General features: G+C 55.4%; 1 protein-coding gene across 2 annotated transcripts in view; it reads left to right on the top strand.

The window, feature by feature from the left end:
- The window catches only part of TRPM2 (transient receptor potential cation channel subfamily M member 2), a 48290-nt gene that overhangs the window by 17127 nt on the left and 11183 nt on the right, over positions 1 to 19980 (top strand). For both annotated transcript variants that reach the window (XM_081138264.1, XM_081138265.1), the window contains exons 10-23: positions 2399 to 2501; positions 5573 to 5694; positions 5934 to 6287; positions 8595 to 8732; positions 9933 to 10062; positions 10245 to 10390; positions 11189 to 11301; positions 11792 to 12005; positions 12667 to 12785; positions 13264 to 13396; positions 13822 to 13993; positions 17639 to 17822; positions 19119 to 19300; positions 19563 to 19695. In XM_081138264.1, coding sequence (XP_080994390.1) covers positions 2399 to 2501; positions 5573 to 5694; positions 5934 to 6287; positions 8595 to 8732; positions 9933 to 10062; positions 10245 to 10390; positions 11189 to 11301; positions 11792 to 12005; positions 12667 to 12785; positions 13264 to 13396; positions 13822 to 13993; positions 17639 to 17822; positions 19119 to 19300; positions 19563 to 19695 — 2243 coding nt within the window. The remainder of the gene's footprint in view (positions 1 to 2398; positions 2502 to 5572; positions 5695 to 5933; positions 6288 to 8594; positions 8733 to 9932; positions 10063 to 10244; positions 10391 to 11188; positions 11302 to 11791; positions 12006 to 12666; positions 12786 to 13263; positions 13397 to 13821; positions 13994 to 17638; positions 17823 to 19118; positions 19301 to 19562; positions 19696 to 19980) is intronic.

Below are 19980 nucleotides of genomic sequence, written 5' to 3'. Positions count from 1 at the left end.
CAGGACACGGGGGACCCAAGACACAGAGGCCGCAGGGGCCTGGGGTGGGCACTGGAGTGATCTGCAGAGGGTGGGGGCAGGCAGAGGGCCCAGGGCAGGCAGACAACCTCACTGTCCTGCCAAGAGAGGGTGTGTCTTGAACCTGTCACCTGCAGAACTTCAGGCCTGGGCTGGGATACTAAGGTTTGAGAGCGCAGCTGTCCCAGGAAGAAGAGCGGCTGGATTGGAGGCCAGGGGGCTGGTTCTATGGCCGGGACGGGGGCAGAGGGGTGGAGAGCCGAGATTAGGGCAGCCAGGGTGCTGCCTGGCGATGGCAGCAGGCGGCAGGCTCTGGCCCAGCCTCAGACCCTGGGGAACTCAAGCATCCCACAAAGCCCGTGGCCAGCTGGGTGAGCTCAGAGGAGAGCTCCCTGCACCCCGATCCTCTGGTCAAGCTAACTGCTGTCTCAGGGCTGGGGGTCAGCCATCCTGAGCTCACATAGTCCCTGTTTCCAGGCAGGATTCTCAGGGGGGTACTCAGCACCTCTCTAATCCTTGTCTCCCCAACAACATGTTGGGGCTGCAAAGCCATCGGGGTCTGTATCTTTTATCCAGTTCCGTGAACGATGAACCGGGCTGTAAAAATTCCTGGAGATTCAGTTTTAAGTGCCTGATGTATACTTTCCAGGGCAAGTCTGTGGAGCAGCTCAGCCCCAACTATGTCTGATTTCAGGCCATATGGGTGGTCCATGCCCACCAGCCAAAGACCACGGGGACACATCGTAGGTGACCAGGTGTGGGGAGGACACTCCCCTGGGGAGCCGTGGTTTGGGGGGGTGCCGAGGGTCTGTGCCGTGCGGGGGCGGAGGCTCGAAGGCAGTGAGCTCACTGCGGAGGGGAGCCGAGGCCCTTCTGTGGGTGTTTCTGGTGGCACAGGGACCTGTCCTTGCCGGTGCCTCTTGTGGTCTCAGGGTGACCTTGTCAGACAGGGGTGTCCTGTGAGAATGCTTTTGCTGTGTGGTCAGGTCAGTTTGTGAAGATGCTAAAGTCCGGCTGTGTCAGCTCCGCTTCCCACGGAGCTGTTAGAAATCGGTGGGCAGGCCCCGGGGCCTTTCCCTGATTAGTTTATAAACTACTCAGGCAGAACTGAATCTCACCCCTGGTCCAGGGGAGCCTGTGCTTTTCCACTCCTCATCGCCAAGTCAAAGCCCCGAGAACGGTACTCATGCAGTGCAGTGTCAGGGGGACCCCTCGCTGTTACTCTGGTTTGAAGGAGGGGACCCCTAGCTTCGTGGTCATGAGCAGTGATTCATTCAGCGAACCCCAGAGTGTGGGTCTGCACTGCAGCGGGTGGCGGGGTGAGATGGCCCATGTGGACACCTGCCACGGGGTCACATCACGGGACTCACCAAGTAGCTGTGTCAGGACACACTTGCCCTCCCTCAGCGCCGCTGTTCTTGTCTGTGAAATAGGGACAGTGGTACTTACTCTTGGAGGACGGGACAGGAACTCCAAAAACAGCGCCGTCTGTCATGTGGACCAAAGGCTGCGAGGCCAGGGATTATTCTGGAATTGATGTGAAAGCTGCACCCTGAGGGGTGGGGAGGGGGGGGCTCTTAGGGGTGGAGGTGGGGTGTTCGAGGGTGCCTTCTAGGTAGGGAGTGGCCCATCCGAAAGCATGAGCAGGGGGAAGGAAGGGAGGCTGGGTGTGGCTGGCCTGGGGGCCTCGGGTGGCATCTGAAGCTTTGGGAGCCACGAAGGACCTGTGGAACATGAACCCTGGTCTCAGGGTGAGGGGGTTATGGGGAGCAGCAACTGGTAGCCGGCAGGAAATGATGTAATAGACACACAGACAAGTGACAGGCACATAGAGAAACAGATAGATCCATAGAAAGGTAAACAGGTAGATAGTGTGGGCAGGTAGGTAGATATGTGGACAGGCAGGGAGCTAGGCAGGTAGGCGGGCAGGTAGGTAGGGCGGGGAGAGAGGTGTGGATTCATGGAGAGATAGGTCAGTGGGTGATTGGATCGGGTGGATGGGTGGATGGGTGGGTGGATAGGTAGGTAGGTAGGTAGCAGGTAGGGTGAGGAATGGCAGGCCCAGGCGGGAGGACCGGCGGAGGTTTTAAGCAACACCGAGCGTTCAGCAGACACTACCTCATGGGCGGGGTGAGCATGCTTTACACTCAGGTTGTGTTTCCTACACCACAGACCACGCGCAGACATCACGTGTTTTGTCCCTAAGCGTCTTCATCTTCACTGTCCGGGGCACAGGGAGTCGAGGTGGTGGTCCTGGCCACCCGGGTGGGCGGGACTCATGCCCGCGGCTCTGGCTCCGTGTCTGGGGCCTCAGTTCTCTGGGTGCCCTTGGAGGAGGCCTCCGTGTCTGAGGACCTCACGTGGGGAATGTCTGTTGCAGATCCAAGACATTGTGCGGAGGCGGCAGCTGCTGACCATCTTCCGGGAAGGCAAGGACGGCCAGCAGGACGTGGACGTGGCCATCTTGCAGGCCTTGCTGAAAGGTGAGGGTCAGGCAAAGCGGGGACCCAGGGAGAGGCCGGAACAAGGGTGCTCAGGACCCTGAGTTCTAGTTGGTCAGACACACTGGTCAGAGAGTGGCTGGCAGGTGGGTGCCCATTGCCAATGTTGGGGTACAGGTGTCTTTCTCAACTTGTCTTTTTAACTGAAATCTGAGTGTGGTCCACACTAATTTATCCCTTTGTGGTCATCATAGTTTTAATAAAAATTTCAGGGTTAAAAGAAAGAAGCTGGGCACTCCTACTTCTGACGCCCCACACTCGGTCAGATGCTTGAACTCTGTTTCCCCTGCAGTAGAGTCAAACTCGGGGTCCTTGTGAACGACAGAGCTCCGGGCAGTCTCCATGGTCTGCCTTCTGCCCTCTGGCCACTCTTTCCGGGCCCACACTTCCCTCTTCTCTCTTCTCCCTCTGCTGGGGAGGTGAGGACTTCCCTGTCCTTCGCTGGCTTCCACATGACTGTGCTGGGCACAGGGCCCCAGGCAGACCCTGACACAGAGCGGGAAGCTTCCACGATAGTGTCCAACGTGGCCTTTATTTCTGTACACCCACTCCATGCCCCTGTCACTGACAAAAGGACCGAGTATTGCCCACAAAACCTCACCTCGCTGATGAGATTGTTAAAACTTAGACTAGAGACTTCTGTTTAAAGGCCTCTGTCTCGGAAGATTTTTGCTGGAACAGAGAAGAGCCTGGAAGAGCTGGTAGAACAGAATCAGAGCCGCTCCCTCCTGGTGGCAACAGACCAATGTGTGGGGCTGGGGTACGGAGCCGCGACTTGCTGCCTATCTGGTGGGTCAGGAGTCTAAGGGTGTCCCCATCACAGACGGGCAGTGGAAGCGTCTGTCTCTTCCCTGTCTTCTCTGAAGTGGCTGAAGGACCAAGAAGAGGGCCACCGAGCAGCTCATGTCTGGGGAAATCCAAGGCTGCTGTGGTCCTCAAAGGCCATGACAAAGGGCCCTTGGGAACACTGAGTCTGACCATCGGTGCACAGCACTAGGAGAGGAAGGACTCTCCTTGTGGCCCAAGATGGGCCCCCAGACATGGGGCACCAAGTTCCGGCAGCCTGTGCTCTCAGTGTGTTGTGACGACATTCGGAGCCAGCAAAGCTAACGCCGTGGCGGTGGCCCCTTCAGTGCAGGCGCTGAGTGCAGGGCTGGGAGCCAGCCTCTGGGCATTGGGGTTTCCATCTCCATCTTGGTGGTGGTTATGCGGTGCCAACGGCAGTAAAAAGCCAGCGAGCTGTGCATTTAAGATTTGTGCCCTGCAGAATTCCGCTGCCCTCAATCAAGGGTGGCTAACCTGCAAGGTGACTTTGGCCTAGCTCTGTGTTGTTACAGGTGTCGGGACTCGGCTTCTCTTTCTGCTGAGCTGGATTCTGTCCTGCGTGGTGGTCTGTCATCCAGCCATCTGTTGACGGACATTGTGGTTGCCTCCAGTTTGGGGTTATTAGGAACACAGCTGTGTGTTTTCATTTCTCTTGGGTCCACCTCTAGGCATGGGTGGCTGGTTCTTTAGGGTGAGTGTATATCTAACTTTAAGAAACTGCCAAGTCGTTTTCCAAAAAATCGTACAGCTTTACCCCTCTGCGGCCTCGCCAGGGTGCGGCATCGTCAGTCTCAGGCCGTAGCCGTCCCAGTGGGTGGGAGGCGACGTCTCCCTGTGGCCCCCTGATGACTAATGATGTGAGCATCTTTTCCTGGGCTTTCTGGACATTCAGACATCATCTTGGTGGCGTGTCTTTCCGATTGTTGGTTCATGTTTACCTGGTTATTTGTCCTTTTACTTTTGCATTGTAAGAGTTTTGATAGATTCTGATACAAATCCTTCCTCAGATGTATGTGCTGGGATATTTTCTCTCAGCTCCTGGTCTGCGTTTATATTTCCTTCAAGGTGTCTTTGAAGAGCAGAGGCTTAATTTTAATGCATTTTAACTTTTAAAAAAATCTTCACTCAAGGATATGTTTTATTAAATTTTTTAAATTTTATTTTAGAGAGAGAGGAAGGGAGAGGGAGAGAGAGAAAAACATCGATGTGAGGGAGAGACGTCGACTGGTTGCCTCCCGTATGCTTCCCAACCGGGATCGAACCCACAACCTAGGTATGTGCCGTGACCAGGAATTGAACTCGCAAACTTTCTGGTGCACAGAATGATGCTCCAACCGAGCCACCAGGCCAGGGCAAATTTTAATGCATTTTAATTTATCAGTTTGCTCCTTTATGGTTTATGTTCTTTGTGCCCCGAGAAATCTTCACCCAGCCCACAGTTGCAAACATTTCCTTCTGTCCATTGTGGCAGCTCTGTGGGCACAGCTCTCATGCTTAAGTCTACGATCCACCTCAGTTGGCTTTGTGTGTGGCGTGAGGTAAGGGTCAGAGTTCTTTCCTTTTCTTCCACAAGCAACAACCTAAAATGTTAAACCAGAAAGAGAGAACATAAACTAGTTGGACAAAATACTTGTACTGACACCCTGGATGAGGTGGTAGTTTTGCAACCGCGACACAAAAGGAAAGTGACCTCTCCATGGTGGTGACATTTGAATGTTCACGTAAAAGTGCCTGCCTTTGGAGACTGGGGACTGTGTGTTTCTAACACTGAGAGGAAAGCTTTTATAAAGGCATGTGCGCGGGTGGGGGTGATGACTTTGCAACAGAGTATGGTACTTATTTTTTTAAATTTATTTTTATTGTTGAGAGTATTACAGATATCCCCCATATTCCCCCTTTTAACCCCTCTACCCAGCTCCGCCCCCTCCCCATGAGTGGATAAAAAGCTGTGGTACATTTGCTCTGTGGAATACTATGCGGCTGTTAAAAAGGGATCTCTTACCCTTTGAGACAACATGGATAGACCTGGAGAGTATTATGCTATGTAAAAGAAGCCAGTCAGAGAAAGACAAATATCACATGAGCACTGTACTTGTTGAATTAAAATTCCTGAGAGCTGAGGCTGGGGACGAGCCTGCCTCTCTGGCTTTGTTAGACCACAGGGATGCTGGTGGCAGCGGCTCTGAGATGCAGGTTGAAGCAGGGGATGCTGGGTTTCTGACCTGCAGCCTCTCGGAGCCATGACTACTTTGGCCACGAGAACTGGGACCACCAGCTGAAACTGGCAGTGGCGTGGAATCGCGTGGATATCGCCCGGAGTGAGATCTTCACAGACGAGCGGCAGTGGAAGGTATGGGCTCTCCAGGCTGCCCTGGGGGCGGTGGGGCATCGCTGGGCCCACCTGAGTCGTGCCACGGGAGCAGGATGGCCTGGGTCAAGATCCGGCCCTTCCCTTGGTGGACGGTGGCCTGGCCCAGTTGCCTTCTCTCCAAATTGGAGACAACAGTCGCTCCTGTCCGGGGGTGTTGAGGCCGGGGTCACGGGAGGCGATGACCAGATGCAGCCCCACCCCCACGTGCGCTCTCTCAGCCTTCAGAGCTGCACCCCATGATGACGGCCGCCCTCATCTCCAACAAGCCCGAGTTTGTGAAGCTGTTCCTGGAGAACGGCCTGCGGCTGAAGGAGTTTGTCACGTGGGACACTCTGCTCTACCTGCACAAGAACCTGGACCCCTCCTGCCTGTTCCACTGCAAGCTGCAGAAGGTGCTTGCGGAGGAGCCCGAGCACGTGGTCTGTGCGCCTGCAGTGCCCGCCGTGCAGATGCACCACGTGGCCCAGGTGCTGCGGGAGCTGCTGGGCGACTCCACGCAGCCGCTGTACCCGCGGCCCCGTTCCAGCGACCGGCCGCGGCTCCTGCTGCCGGTGCCCCACATCAAGCTCAACGTGCGTGCTGGTAACATGGCCCCTGCTCGGCGTGGCCTGTGCGCTGGGCCACTGCCGTGTCCTTTCTAAAAAAAAAAAAAAATTTAGCTTGTATTTGTATTAGAAAAGAAATACACTCCCTGCCTTAGGCTGTTCAGCGGCCACAGCAAAGTACAACAGACTGGAGGTTCCACAGCACAAGTTTATTCTCTCACAGCTCCGGAGGCTGGAAGCTGAGACCGTGGCGCCAGGGGGTTGGTCTAAGAAAGACTTTCCTTCCTGGCTGCAGACGGCCTTTGTTCTGCTTGTGCCACGTAGAGAGAGCGGCCTATGTGTTGCTTCCTCTTATAAGGACTCTAATCCTGTTGGGTCAGGGCCCCACCCGTATGACCTCATTTAAACTCAACCAGCTCCTTAAGACCCTGTCTCACTGGGAGTTGGGGCTTCAACATGTGAATTTGGGAAGGGACATAACTCGGCCCATAACTCTCTCTTTCTAAAAATTTCGAATGAGACGAAAGGTTATGCGAGGTAGATGACCCTCATCAGCCCTGTACCCCCCCGTCCTGCTCACCAGGTGTAATTGTTTTTTGTGTAGTCGGGTCAGAATATTCCGCCCATGCCTGTGTGAGGTGCCAGCATGCGTGTCTCATCCCTGTCTCACGGGAATCCCGCAGCGTCTGTGTTAAGCGCGGCGCTGGTGCACGAGTCAGGGAGTGTTGTCTCCTGATTCATGAAGGTTTCACGAGCGCCTCGGTGCCGAGTTTTGTCAGTTGCCCTTCGAGAAGCTGAACTGCGCTTTGACTTTGGAGAATTATTTTAATAGATTTCCTGATAGTGAAATGTTTTTATTGCTGTTTTGACTTTCACCTTGATTGCAGTGCAAGATGTGTTTAATAGGACGTTGGATTCTGTTTCTAATGTTTTCAGGGTTTTTGCATCAGAATGTTTAAGGCTTTGGCTGTAGTTTTATTTGTCCGGTTCTGGTGCCAATTTTACGTTAGTCTTGTAAAATTCATTGGGAAGCCTTCCTTCTTTCCCTGCTCTGGAACAGTTTATGTGGCTGGAACTCACTGCTTTTTACCAGCTCAGCAGACTCCCCTGTGAGTCCATCAGGGCCTGGAGCCTTTTTGGGTAGTAGCTCTTCTGATAACATCCTCAGTTTCTTTCCTGATAATTTATTTGTTTAGGTTTCCTGTCTGTTGTAAGGTCAGATTGGGTTTTGTTTTTCTTTTCTGCTAGAAAATGACCCACTTCTTTCCAGTTTTCACATCTGTTCATTGTCCCAGGCAAGCTATGCCTGACCCCTGAGAAAGACGAGGCTGTGGCTCAGTTTTACATGTCCATGGTTCTGCTATTCTTGATTCCAGTGTATTTAAGGTACCCGGTGGAAGGTGCTTGAAAAGTGGAAGCTCACACTTAAGCATGTCTGTAATGTAAAAGATAAACTAATTTTTTTAAATAAAGATAAGCCTTCAGAAAATTTCCAAACCCACTTAAAGAAAGTGCAGTTTTGTGTGTGAGACGGAAAATGTGTTCTCTACCTCTGGGAATTGTTCCCGGACTGAGTATGTGTTTGCTTACTGACTGGCGCGGAAGCTTGGTTCCTGTGTCACTATGTAGGTTGAATGTGTCTGCAGCCCAGGTGTCCTCCTGTTCATGGGGAACCTGTGTCTGCTCAGCAGCTCTTTTTCTGCACCGTTTCTCTTTTACAAGACACTGTGTAGATCCCTGAGGAGCTCACAGCCATGACTCTGCTAACGGACTCCATGTTAGAATTTTTATTTGTAGAAAAAGGCTTTGATGCCGTCAGATAGGAGTGAGGAACCCTGAGCTGCCTGGAGTGTAACAGGATCTACAAGTGGTGCAGGAGCTGACTGGTATCTCACTTTCTGGATGTTTCTACGTGTGTCCAGAGTGATAGTTTTAGAATCCCAGTGTTCATGAGAACAGTCTAGGGTGTCGTTGAAAATGCAGGTCACGCCCTGGCCGGTGTGGCTTAGCAGTTGAGCATTGACCTATGAACCAGAGGTCATGGTTCAATTCCTGGTCAGGGCACATGCCCGGGTTGCAGGCTTGATCTCCCGTAGGGGGCGTGTAGGAGGCAGCCGATCAATGATTCTCTCTCATCATTGATGTTTCTGTTTCTCCCTCTCCCTTCCTCTCTCTGAAATCAATAAAAATATTTTTAAAAAGAGGCTCGCCCTTCAGGGACAGAGGTTGAGAAGATGTGGACTGTGCTCAGGACCTTCACCCCACCAGGCCCCCTGGGGAAGCTGATGCTGGTGGGGACCTCAGCGGGGGTTCTGAGTGTGTGCTGCTCACCAGGTGCAGGGAGTGAGTCTCCGGTCTCTCTACAAACGCTCATCAGGCCACATCACCTTCACCATGGACCCAGTCCGCGATCTTCTCATCTGGGCCGTCGTTCAGAACCGCCGGGAGCTGGCAGAAATCATCTGGGCTCAGGTAACCAGATAAGTGGCTGTGGATGGACCAGTGACAGGGCTCCAGCAGAGAACCTGGCCAGCGGGCCCAGGGCCGGCAGCAGGTGGGGTGGCGCACAGCTGTGGAGTGAGGACAGTGGGCGTCACAGCACCTGAAGGGACTCGGGGAGCCCGCTGTTGAGAACAGAGGGCTTGGCTCCAGGCAAGGAAAGAATTTTTCAAAAGGTGAGCCGCACAAACTCCTCTGGTCTATGCAGGGAGGAGGCTGGCCAGGAAGAGCCGGCCTCTGGGGCCCAGGTGGGTTCTGGGGCTCAGCGCGTGAGCTGTGGCCGTTCTGTCCCGTGGAGGCGCAGGGCAGGTTTCATCCTGGAGGGCCGCATCTCTCTCCTTTGGCTGCTGGGGATCCCAGTGGAGACCATCTCTGCCTTAGATGAGGGCAGGTCCCGATGCCCCTGCTCTGAGCCTGGTTCCAGCTGATTCGCCTCTTAAAGGAAAAGTAAAATTTTATAATTTTTTTCAGAGAGGCCCCTGTTTTAGTACTGGCATTTCCAAACTGCTCTTGAGGAGTTGGCTCCCTCCCCAGTGTCCCCAGCAGCGAGGCATTGGCGGGGGTTCTGGGAGGTTCTCTCCTGGGGGCATGGTGGGTCAGCGGCTGGGCCGGGCCTGACTGTGGCCTCGGGGTGCTCTGTGGGACTCAGACTCAGGCTCGGGCACCAGCCCCTTGTGCTGGGCCAATGCAGCTCCTAGACCCAGCACCTCCGGGCTGTGCTTTGAGAGCCTTCCTTGAGATTTTCTTAGTCCCACTCTGGTGCTTCGCACTGGCGGTGCCACTGAGGCAGGGAGCCCTGAGCCGGGACGGAGAGTCCCATGGGCCTGGGCTGCTTCTCCCCATTGGTGCTCTCTGACCCTCAGCCCCACACCCGGGGCTGACCAGGTGCTCCGGGAACTCTGGGCCTCGTGCCAGCGGGGCTGTGCTAAAGCCCTGGGGCCAGGCTGTGTTTTGGGTGGGCAAGCGGGCCTTCTGGCAAGCAGACCGCTCCCACTGCCAGTACTGGGCGAACATGGTGCTGCGGTTGACCCCAGTGGTTTGCATCGAGGGGCCGCAACAAGTAGTGCCCAGCGGCCCATGCTGTTCAGGGTCCCTGCTTCCACCGCCGCTGGGCAGTGTGTCGGGCTCCTGGGCAGGACCATGCGGGTCCTCACTGTGGCTCCCCCGCCCCAGAGCCAGGACTGCATCGCTGCGGCCTTGGCCTGCACCAAGATCCTCAAGGAGCTCTCCAAAGAGGAGGAAGACACAGACAGCTCTGAGGACATGCTGGCACTCGCCGACCAGTTCGAGCACAGGGCCATTGGTGAGCTCCGTGGGGCTGTGGCCTCCGGCTCGCCCAGCTCCCCGGGTCCCCCTGGGGTCCTCGCCTTGGTTTCAGACCCGCTCCTGTCCAGGCTATGCCATCTGGAGGGGCTCTCTGACCCTGTCCCCATCGTCAGTGACGAGGACACTGCTGCTGTGACCTAGATCTTCTGCCTCCGCCAGGGGTCTTCACCGAGTGCTACCGGAAGGACGAAGAGAGAGCACAGAAGCTGCTCATCCGTGTGTCAGAGGCCTGGGGGAGGACCACCTGCCTGCAGCTGGCCCTGGAGGCCAAGGACATGAAGTTCGTGTCCCACGGGGGCATCCAGGTGACCTTCTGAGGACCTGCTTCCAGACATAGCCACCCACGGTGCTGTCGGGGGGATGCAGCCTCCACTCGAGTAGATGGCACATGTGTTCACAAGTTTCAGGTCCTTGGGGCCCAGGGACGGTGCCTGACAGTCAGTCACGTGCTGCAGACCCCGCTGGCCCTCCCTCCTCCCTGTTTACAGAGGAGAAAATCAATGCTAAGTGAGAGCGGGTGGTGGGTCATGAGGGCCATCGGTCACCTCCACACGGAGTGTTCCTGCCTGGGAACCCCCCTCCAGCGGTCCCCCAGGAGGCCCTAGGAGCCAAGCGTCAGTCTCCTACCTGGGCCCTTGGGGAGAGGGTGGCGTGCTGTGGGCAGGGAGGTCCTCCACGTGCATTGGTGCCTGTGAAACAGCATTTCCTTGAGCGTGGCTCTGTGCTGTCACCGTGTCCATGGAGTGTTGTGTCATGCCGTGCTGGGACACGGTGGGGAGAAGTCCTGTCTCCCCCCCCCCCCCCCACGATGCTCAGAGGGGCCAGCTGGTGAGAGCCAGGGAAGATGGGCCCTGAGCCAGAAGCCCGGATGTGACACCCCTCTTCCCCGTTACCTTTGGGAGAGCCCAGCCTGTCCCACCTGGAGCCTCTCAGTTGGCAGGTGGTGGGGCCTGCCCTGTGCCACCCACTGAATTGCATGGTTGAGGGGCCCGGAGGGTGCTGTGCTTAGCGTGTGGACTCACCCTCAGGGGTGGGGCACAGGGTGGCCGAGGTCAGGGTGGGGTGCGGGGCCCACTGTCCTGAAGCTGGCCTCCTGTCTGCAGGCCTTCCTGACCAAGGTGTGGTGGGGCCAGCTGTCTGTGGACAACGGGCTCTGGCGGGTGATCCTGTGCATGCTGGTCTTTCCGCTGCTCTCCACTGGCCTCGTCTCCTTCAGGTGCCGCTGGTTGCGGGGCTGCGGGGCTGCAGGCAAGGCCCAGGGGCTCAGGACCTTTCATCCCAAATGCCCTTGCAGGGGGCAAGTTGCATGTATCCTCAGAGCGTGACTGGATCCTAGAATGGTGGGGATGCATCTGGGCAGGAGGCAGAGGGAGGGGCCCCACTTGTGTGAAGTCCCCACCCTGCTCGAACACCTATTGTCCCCAAGCATTCACCTTCCCTGAGCATCCATCTGCCCTGAGCTCCCACCTGCCCCGAGTGCTCTGGTGGCCTGAGGATTTGTCATGGCCCTGGCGGAACCAGGCTGCAGGCTCTGTGGGGTCCTTGCTCTGCGGGGTGTCTGGTGGGACCCTCTGTTGTAGCTGCATGTGTGGGCATAGGGGGGTGCCTCCATTCCCTGCCACATGGTGTGAGCACATGCGGGCACCCCCAAGCACACGGGCTTGGTTCCCGTTGGCCGGGCCCCTCACAGCCTCGCTGTCACCCAGGGACCGGAGGCTGCGTGCGGTGCGGGGCCTGGCGCGGGTCCGCGCCTTCTTCAACGCGCCAGTGGTCGTCTTCCACCTGAACATCCTGTCCTACTTCTCCTTCCTCTGCCTCTTCGCCTACGTGCTCATGGTGGACTTCCAGCCCTCGCCCTCCTGGTGCGAGCGCCTCATCTACCTCTGGCTCTTCTCCCTGGTCTGCGAGGAGTTGCGGCAGGTACGTCCCGCCCTTCCTCGCAGCCCTCGGGGACCCCGTCCACCGGTCCCCTCCCACCTGCCACAGGCTCGGTCGCTGTCTCACGTGGCCCGTGGCCCATTTTGCTCACACCGTGTAACCGCCACAGCCCGTCAGGACCTGGAGCAGTGGCAGGAGGTGCGGGCAGGTGGTGTGGCCGCCCTGTCTGCGGCCTCCCCCCTGAACTCCTCCCCCCACAGCCTCCTGCAGCCACGAGGGGCCAAGCTCCAGCCTCACGGGGTGGCCCCAGGACTGAGGGCACGCCCCTCTCCCTGAGTCAGTCTGGTGGTCCCGTGAAGAGACCTGGTTGTTCCCATGGGGCCACCTGCCTCACCCTGCAGCCGCCTAGGTCTGGGCTCTGGTACCCAGAGGGGCGCAGGGGGCCCCTGACAGGCTCCCATGGTCGCTCCAGAGGCTACCCCTCTTCTTGGAGCTGCTGCAGGAAGCTGGAGGGCGGGGTGAGCCGGCTCCAGGCAGTGGGGCAGGGCTGGGCTCAGGGCAGCCCGAGGAGGTGGTGACCCGCGGTGGCGGAAACCCCTCCCCTCCCCAGCTAGCCTTGCTCTCCAGGAAGGAGCCGGTGTTTTGCATGGGGTAAGGCTAGAGTGACAGCAGGCCAGGCCTCCCCTAACGCGTCCCCTCGCAGCTCCTCTACCACCCCGACGAGTATGGGCTGGTGAAGATGGCGCTCCTGTACTTCAGTGATTTCTGGAACAAGCTGGACATCGCCGCCATCCTGCTCTTCATAGCAGGGCTGACCTGCAGGTGGGCGTGAGACGCTCTCTCCCCTCGGGGAGCCCACAGGGTTCGGGACTGGGATCAAAACCGGCCACCTCGCGGGCTCAGCTACCTCTGTCACCCTGCCCACCCTGGGGACTGTGGGAGCAGAGGATGGCTCCTCATGTGCACAGGTGGGGTGGCTCCATTCTGCTGTGCCCTTGGCCTCTCCATTGCCCATGAAGGCCACGTGTGTCTGCCACCGTGCCACGGCCCACTTTCTCCGTCCTGCACAGCCTGGCTACCTGCCGAGGCTGGACTTCCAGAGCTTTCTGGAGAATGCCCCCCACACCTCCACTGGGGACTCTGCCCCCCGAGCTCACACCTAATTTTCAGTACCTTGGGGCCCAGGAGTCACCAGAGCCCTTTGCCTCCAGGGCACAGATGGGTTTGGGCAGGTGGGCGTGTGGCTGGGGACAGGCCCTGGGAGCAGCAAGCTGAGGTGCCCGCCTCTGCCCCGGGCCAGGCTGATCCCGGGACTGCTGTACCCCGGGCGCATCGTCCTGTCTCTGGACTTCATCATGTTCTGCCTCCGGCTGATGCATATATTCACCGTCAGTAAGACCCTGGGGCCCAAGATAATCATCGTGAAGCGGATGGTAAGGGGCGAGGGGCCCTGGCGCAGGTTGCAAGTGAGGTGCACCAGGGCTTAAGCACACCCCTCAGTTCCCACGTCCCTGCTTTGCTCCTGGGCTCCCGCCTCCTGTCTCAGGTCTTTTCCTGTATGTCACCCCTTCCAGGCACCCTGATCTGCACAGTGCATTCCTGGTCCCTGTTACAGCTCCTTTTGCTCCCCTCTGTGGGCCACGGTCACATCCAGCCCCTCCTACACATTGCGGGGTGCTCAGGACCCCACTGGGACACGGGGGCAGCCCCAGGGCTGTGTCCCCGGAGCTCCTGGCTCCAAGCACCTGCACAGTGTCCGCCGCACCCCCCTCCACTGCAGGGGCGCAGCCGGGAGGGCGGGGTCCGCCTGCGCCGGGGAGGGGCGCGAGCCGCTGCAGCCGGTGCCCTGTCCCCGCAGATGAAGGACGTCTTCTTCTTCCTCTTCCTGCTGGCCGTGTGGGTTGTGTCCTTCGGGGTGGCCAAGCAGGCCATCCTCATTCACAACGAGAGCCGCGTGGACTGGATCTTCCGGGGGGTCGTGTACCAGTCGTACCTCACCATCTTCGGGCAGATCCCAGCCTACATCGACGGTAGGCCGGGGCCCCGGCGGCTTGGCAAAGGGGCCCCCACTCCAGCGGGGGCCCTGCGAGCCCCGGGATGAGGAGGGGGCCCTGGGCGCTTCCCACCTGCTCGCGCTGCCCGGGCGGGAGCTCCCAGAGTTCCCCCGGAAGAGGGCAGGTGCACACGCTGTCCAGTGGGGGGCATCAGCTGGGGCGGCGGCCGCTGAGCTGTCCTCAAGCTCCGCCCGAGATCTGGGTGGGCTGAGCGTGGGGCGCTGGGGCACCAGCGACACCACCTCCCCGACATTGGTGCTTCCCCCAGTCAGACGTGGCTTCCCCCTGCCCTAGGTGGAGAGAACGCTTTGCATACTGAGTTTTTTCTTTATTTACTAATTTCAGAATCTAAAATTTAGTATCTACTTTTAGAATATTTGCAGCCCCCCCAAAAGACGCCCACTATGAATTAGCAGTCACCACCCATTCCCTCCTCCGCTCAGCCACCGGCAACCTCTGTTCCACGTTCCGTCTCTACGGAGAGAACGTCCTTTGTGGACACTGCGTATAAATTGGCTAATGTGATACGTAGTCAGTCTTTTGTGTCTTGCTTCTACTGAGCAGAATGTTTTCAAGATTCGTCCATATCATAGCCTGTATCAATATTTCATTCCTTTTTTGTGACTAAATAATATTCCATTGTGTGGATAGACCACCTTTTGTGTCTTCCTAAGTGAGTGAACACTCGAGTTGTTTCCACCTTTTGGCTGCTATGGACAATGTACCTATGAATAGTTATTTGTGAGTTTTGGGGTGGACATATTTTTATTTCTCCCGGATATATACCTACCAGTGAAACTGCTGGGTTAGATGGTACCCCATGCTTGACTTTTTGAGAAAACTCCATTCCACAGCAGCTGCGCCATGTTTATCCCACCAGCAGCTCACGAGGGGTCCAGTTTCTCCGCATCTCCACCTGCACTTGTTACTGGCTGGTGCCTTTTTTTGCTTCTAGCCATTCCAGTGGGGTGAAGTTCAGTTCGTCAGTCTTTTTTTATCATTTGTGCTTTTGGTGTCATATCTAAAAACCCACTGCCTAACCCAAGTCTGTGAAGATTTATGCCTGTGTTGTTATTGTTAGAGTTTTATAGCTTTAGCTCTTACTTGGGACCTTTGATCTACTTAAATTATTTTTGTATGTAGTGTTCTTTGGCATGCAGAGATCCAGTTATTTCTGGATATTTGTTGAAAAAATTATTCTTTCCCTGTCAAATTATCGTGGCATCTTTGTTAAAATCAATCAACCATTAATGTAAGAGTTTATCTCTAGGCTCTCAATTCTGTTCCATTGATCGGTATGTCTGACCTCGTGCCAGTACCACACTGTCTTGGTTACTGTAGCTTTGTAGTAGGTTTTAAATTCCAAAAGTCTGAGTCCTTCAACTTTGTTCTTTTTCAAGACTGTTTTGGGTCCCTTGGATCCACATGAATTTGTGGATCAGCTGATCCATTTTTCAAACAAACAAACAAACAAACAAACAAACAAACAAGGCATCTGGGATTTTGATTGTGAACATGGAATGTCTTTCCACTTATTTAGATCTTAATTTCTTTCAATAACATTTTGTAGTTTTCAGCGTATAAGTTGTACTACTTTTATTAAATTTATTCCTAAGTGTTTTACTCTTTTTCATACTATTGTAAATAGAATTGTTTTATTAATTTTGTTTGGGATCGTTTACTGCTACTGTATAGAAGTATACCATATTTTGTATCCTGAGGCCTTGCCCAACTTCTTTTTAGTGCCAGTAGATTTTTTAATGAATTCCTTGGGATTTGCTCTATAGAAGATCATGTCATCTGCAAACAGAGAGACCTTTACTTGTCCTTTCCAATCTGGATGCCTTTTATTTATTTTTCTTGCCTAATTATCCTGCTAGAATCTCTGGTACAATGTTGAATAGAAGGATCTTAGGAGGTGGGAAGCTTTCAGTCTTTCACTATTAAGTATGATGTGGTGGGTTTTCTGTAAATGTCCTTGATCTTGTTCAAGAAGTGCCCCTCTATTCTGGTTTCTTGAGGGTTTTTATTATGAAAGGCTGTTAGATTTTGTCAAATGCTTTTCCCGTATCTATTGAAGTGTTCATATGGCTTCTGTTCTTTATGCTATTAATACGGTGGCATTATATTAATTGATTTTCAGATGTTAAACCAGCTGTGCATTCCTGGGATGTGTCTCACTTGGTCACAGTGTATAATTCTCTTTATATGTTGCTGGGCTCAGTTTCCTTTAAACAGGATTTTTGCATTTATATCCACAAAGGGTATTAGTCTGTAGTTTTCTTGTAATGTTTTGCCTTCTTTTGGTATCAGGTGATGCTGGCCTCACAGAGTGACTTAGGAAGTATTCCCTCCTTTTTTATATTTTGGAAAAGTGTGTGAAATACTGGTTTTAATTCTTCTTTAAACATTTGGTAGATTTTCCCAGTGAAGCCATCTGGGCGTGAACTTTTAAAATTACTAATTCAATCTTTTTACCTGTTATAGGTCTATTTGTACTTTCTATTTCTTCTCCAGTCACTTTTGGAGGTTTACGTCTCTCTAGGAATTTGTCTGTTTTTCTGTTACCGAATTTGTTAGCATACCGTTTTTTGTAGTATTTCTTTATACTACAAAAAGAAAGATTGGTAGTAATGTTCCCTCTTTCGTTTATGGTTTTAGTAACTTGAGCCATTTCTTTTTCCCCCCTTGATCAGTATAGATAAAGGGTTGTAATTCTATCGATCATTTTCAAGAACCAGATTTTGGGTTTATTCATTTTCTTTGTTTTTTAAAAACACATGTATTTTATTTTATTTATTTGCTTTCTGATCTTTCTTACTTTCTCCCGCTTGCTTTGGGTTTAGCCAGCTTTTCTCTTTTTAGCTCACTGAAGTGGAAGGCTGTGTTATTAGTTCAAGCTTTTCTTTTTAGTGTAGGTATTTGTCACTGTTACAGTGAGTCTCCATCTCAGAAAACTAGTAACACTTTCAAAAAATATAATTACCACACAGTGCATACTCGTTGAAAAATTTTTAAATTTAAGGTAAGTATAAAGAAAAATGTGCTCCCTAATCTTACACCCCAGAGTTAACCGCGGTTAACGACTTGGTATGTTTCCTTAGGCCTGTCTCGCGCACGAGCTGAATCCCAGTGATGTTTTGTTATCTGGCCTCCCTTCTCTGCCGGTGTGGGGGCTGCGTTTGGTCTGTGGTCACCTGCTTGCCTCTCAGTGCATCGCCTCTGCAGCATTTTGTCGTCTCCTGTCTCTTTCTCTTTTCAATAGTTGTTCGTTTTTCCCTGTTGAATTCTCTCCACTGCATGGGGCTCTCAGGCTGGGAACCTGTGTGTCAGCAATGACAGCAGCCTTCCTGGAGCCGGCCCCTGCCCGGGGCCTCGGAAAGGGCTGGTGGGGACGGCTGGGTCCTGGGCAGGATCACGTGCCAGCCTGGAGAGGAGGCTGGTTCCTGGGGCTTCCCTTGGCAGCCACACTCCCCTGCCCTCAGAGGATGCTTGGGGGTGGATGACCACCTCTTTTTGGGCTTTAGGGCTGAGCTGCCAGCTGAGGTCACCCAGATGCGCAGGTGTCCAGGCCTTGTGACTGCATGGTTTTCTTTGCCCCCTGCCCCACCCCCATGCTAGGTGTGGACTTCAACCCGGACCAGTGTAGCCCCAATGGCACCGACCCCTACAAGCCCAAGTGCCCTGAGAGCGATGCCACCCGACGCCAGCCCATCTTCCCCGAGTGGCTGACGGTCATCCTGCTCTGCCTGTATCTGCTCTTCACGAACATCCTGCTGCTCAACCTGCTCATCGCCATGTTCAAGTGAGCGCTGTGGGGGGCTCGCTCAGGCCGCACAGCTCACTGTCCTCCTGTCACCGCCGCCAACGGTGTGGGTGGAGCCTGAGCCCAGACCCGAGACCCTGGTGCTCTGGGGCGTCTTGTTCAACCCAGGCTGGAACGTACCAGCCACTCTCCCTGGTCACTGCTGCATCTGTCCAGGGCTCTGCTGTCGCGGGACCAGCGGCTCTGGTCATTTCAGCCCATGGACCATGCTGCAGGAGGCCGTGGGGGGCTGGGGGTGGGCAAAGTCTCACTGTTCCCTGCTCCTGGGGTCCGTGGTGCTGTAGGAGTGGACTCCAGGTTCATGGTCAAGGAATCTCTGGGAGTCTCATGGAGAAGTCGGCCTCCCTGTAGGGGCTGGGGCACAGCCACATGCAGGGGGGCAGCGGGATTCGCATGCAGGGCTCTTGGGAAATACATTCAGCTTCGCTCAGCCTCTGTCCTCTCGGAGAAAATACTATTTTGCAGGTTGTCTGTGTGCATGAAATAGGATCCTGAGGGTGGGAGCTTTCTGTGCAGGCCTCCCTCCCACTTTGCAGATGAGGGAACCAGCTAGACAGGCAGTGGCCTGCCTGAGGTCACTCCTCAATGTGGAGAAACGCATGTCAGCACTTAGTAAAATGCTGCTCTCCCGGGCCCACGGGACCTGTGGCCCTTGTGAAAATCTGTACATTACTGGTTTGGGTGGGTGCCTCTCTCGTCCCCTTTTACCAGCTAACTTGCTGAGGTCGCCACTTTTTGATTTACTGTGACAGACCCTGGAACTCTGATACAGAGGTCAGAGGGGACCACCGGGCAGGGTTCTGTCCCTGTAGCGAGTAAACCAAGTGTGTTTCTGCCCTGCTGGCCTCCCCGGGGCCTCTGGCCTCCGGATCCGCCAGGCCCACCTGCAGGACTGCGGGCATGCAGAGAACAGAGATGCCAGCCTGTTGAAGACATGGTCCCTCTGTTTGTCAGGTCCAACCGATACACTCCTTTTAGAGTTCAATGCCAGGACATGTCCATCTCCCCTCACGCGTGTGCTTTGTTTTATCACCGACCGGGCGTGTAAGCGCCACGTGCAGGTGCCCCTTCTTCCTTCCCACCGCGGCTCTCAGGCTCGGAATCTGGGTCCGGCTAGTCAGTTGCCTTTTTCTGCCTCTAGAATCTCCCTCCTGGGACGTGTGTCTGTCTATGGGCGGCCCCCGGCCCCCAGGGCAGGGAGTGGGTGGGTAGGCGCTCTGGCCGTCCGTCCGTTGCCATTCTCGCGTAACCAGCATGCTCCTCGCCTCCCTCCAGCTACACGTTCCAGCAGGTGCAGGAGCACACGGACCAGATCTGGAAGTTCCAGCGCCATGACCTGATCGAGGAGTACCAGGGCCGGCCCCCCGCGCCCCCCCCCTTCATCCTGCTCAGCCACCTGCATCTCTTCATCAAGAGGGTCATCCTGAAGATTCCCGCCAAGCGGCACAAGCAGCTCAGTAAGCCGGGCCCTCCCAAGTATGTGTGCTCTCAGCAGTCTCGGGGACCAGGGGTGGGCCCAGGGGGGCGCTGTGGTGGCTCCTTCTAGAACCCTGGAAGCTTGGGGAGGAGGCAGACAGTCCAGTCCCCTTGGGGCTGGGCGTGGCTGAGCTCCTGCCACTGCTCAGGGGGCAGAGCCCCTCAGGAGGGCCCTCGAGTGGGCCGGAGCCTCCTCACGTGTCCTCCGCGCACAGAGTCTGGGTCCCTCCATCTGCCCCCCAGAAAACAGGCTGGAGAAGAATGAAGAGGCGGCGCTCCTGGCCTGGGAGATGTACCTGAAGGAGAACTACCTGCAGAACCAGCAGGCTCAGCAGAAGCAGAGGCCGGAGCAGAAGATCCAAGACATTAGCAACAGGTCCGGAGGCCCAGGCGGCCCCCTCGGTGAAACGACGCAGCCCCATTCAGTTCTAAGACATACTAGAGACATAGCCCACCTGGGGGAGGCCCAGCAACTGGTCACCTGGGACGGGAGACCTCAGTGCCATGGCCCCAGCAATGCTACCAACACGGGGCCCGTGTCTTCCAGCTGACCCACAGCCCTCCCTCTGGGTCCTGGGAAGGCCGCCTGTGCTGTGGGTGAGGCTGACCCTGGAAGGCAGGGGCAGGTGGGCTGGCAGAGGGGCAGGTGGGCCCCTGCAGG

This window comes from Miniopterus schreibersii, assembly GCF_964146895.1.
Source record: "Miniopterus schreibersii genome assembly, chromosome: 5".
In the NCBI taxonomy this organism is placed as follows: domain Eukaryota; kingdom Metazoa; phylum Chordata; class Mammalia; order Chiroptera; family Miniopteridae; genus Miniopterus; species Miniopterus schreibersii.
This window is presented reverse-complemented; position numbering and strand designations above follow the sequence as displayed.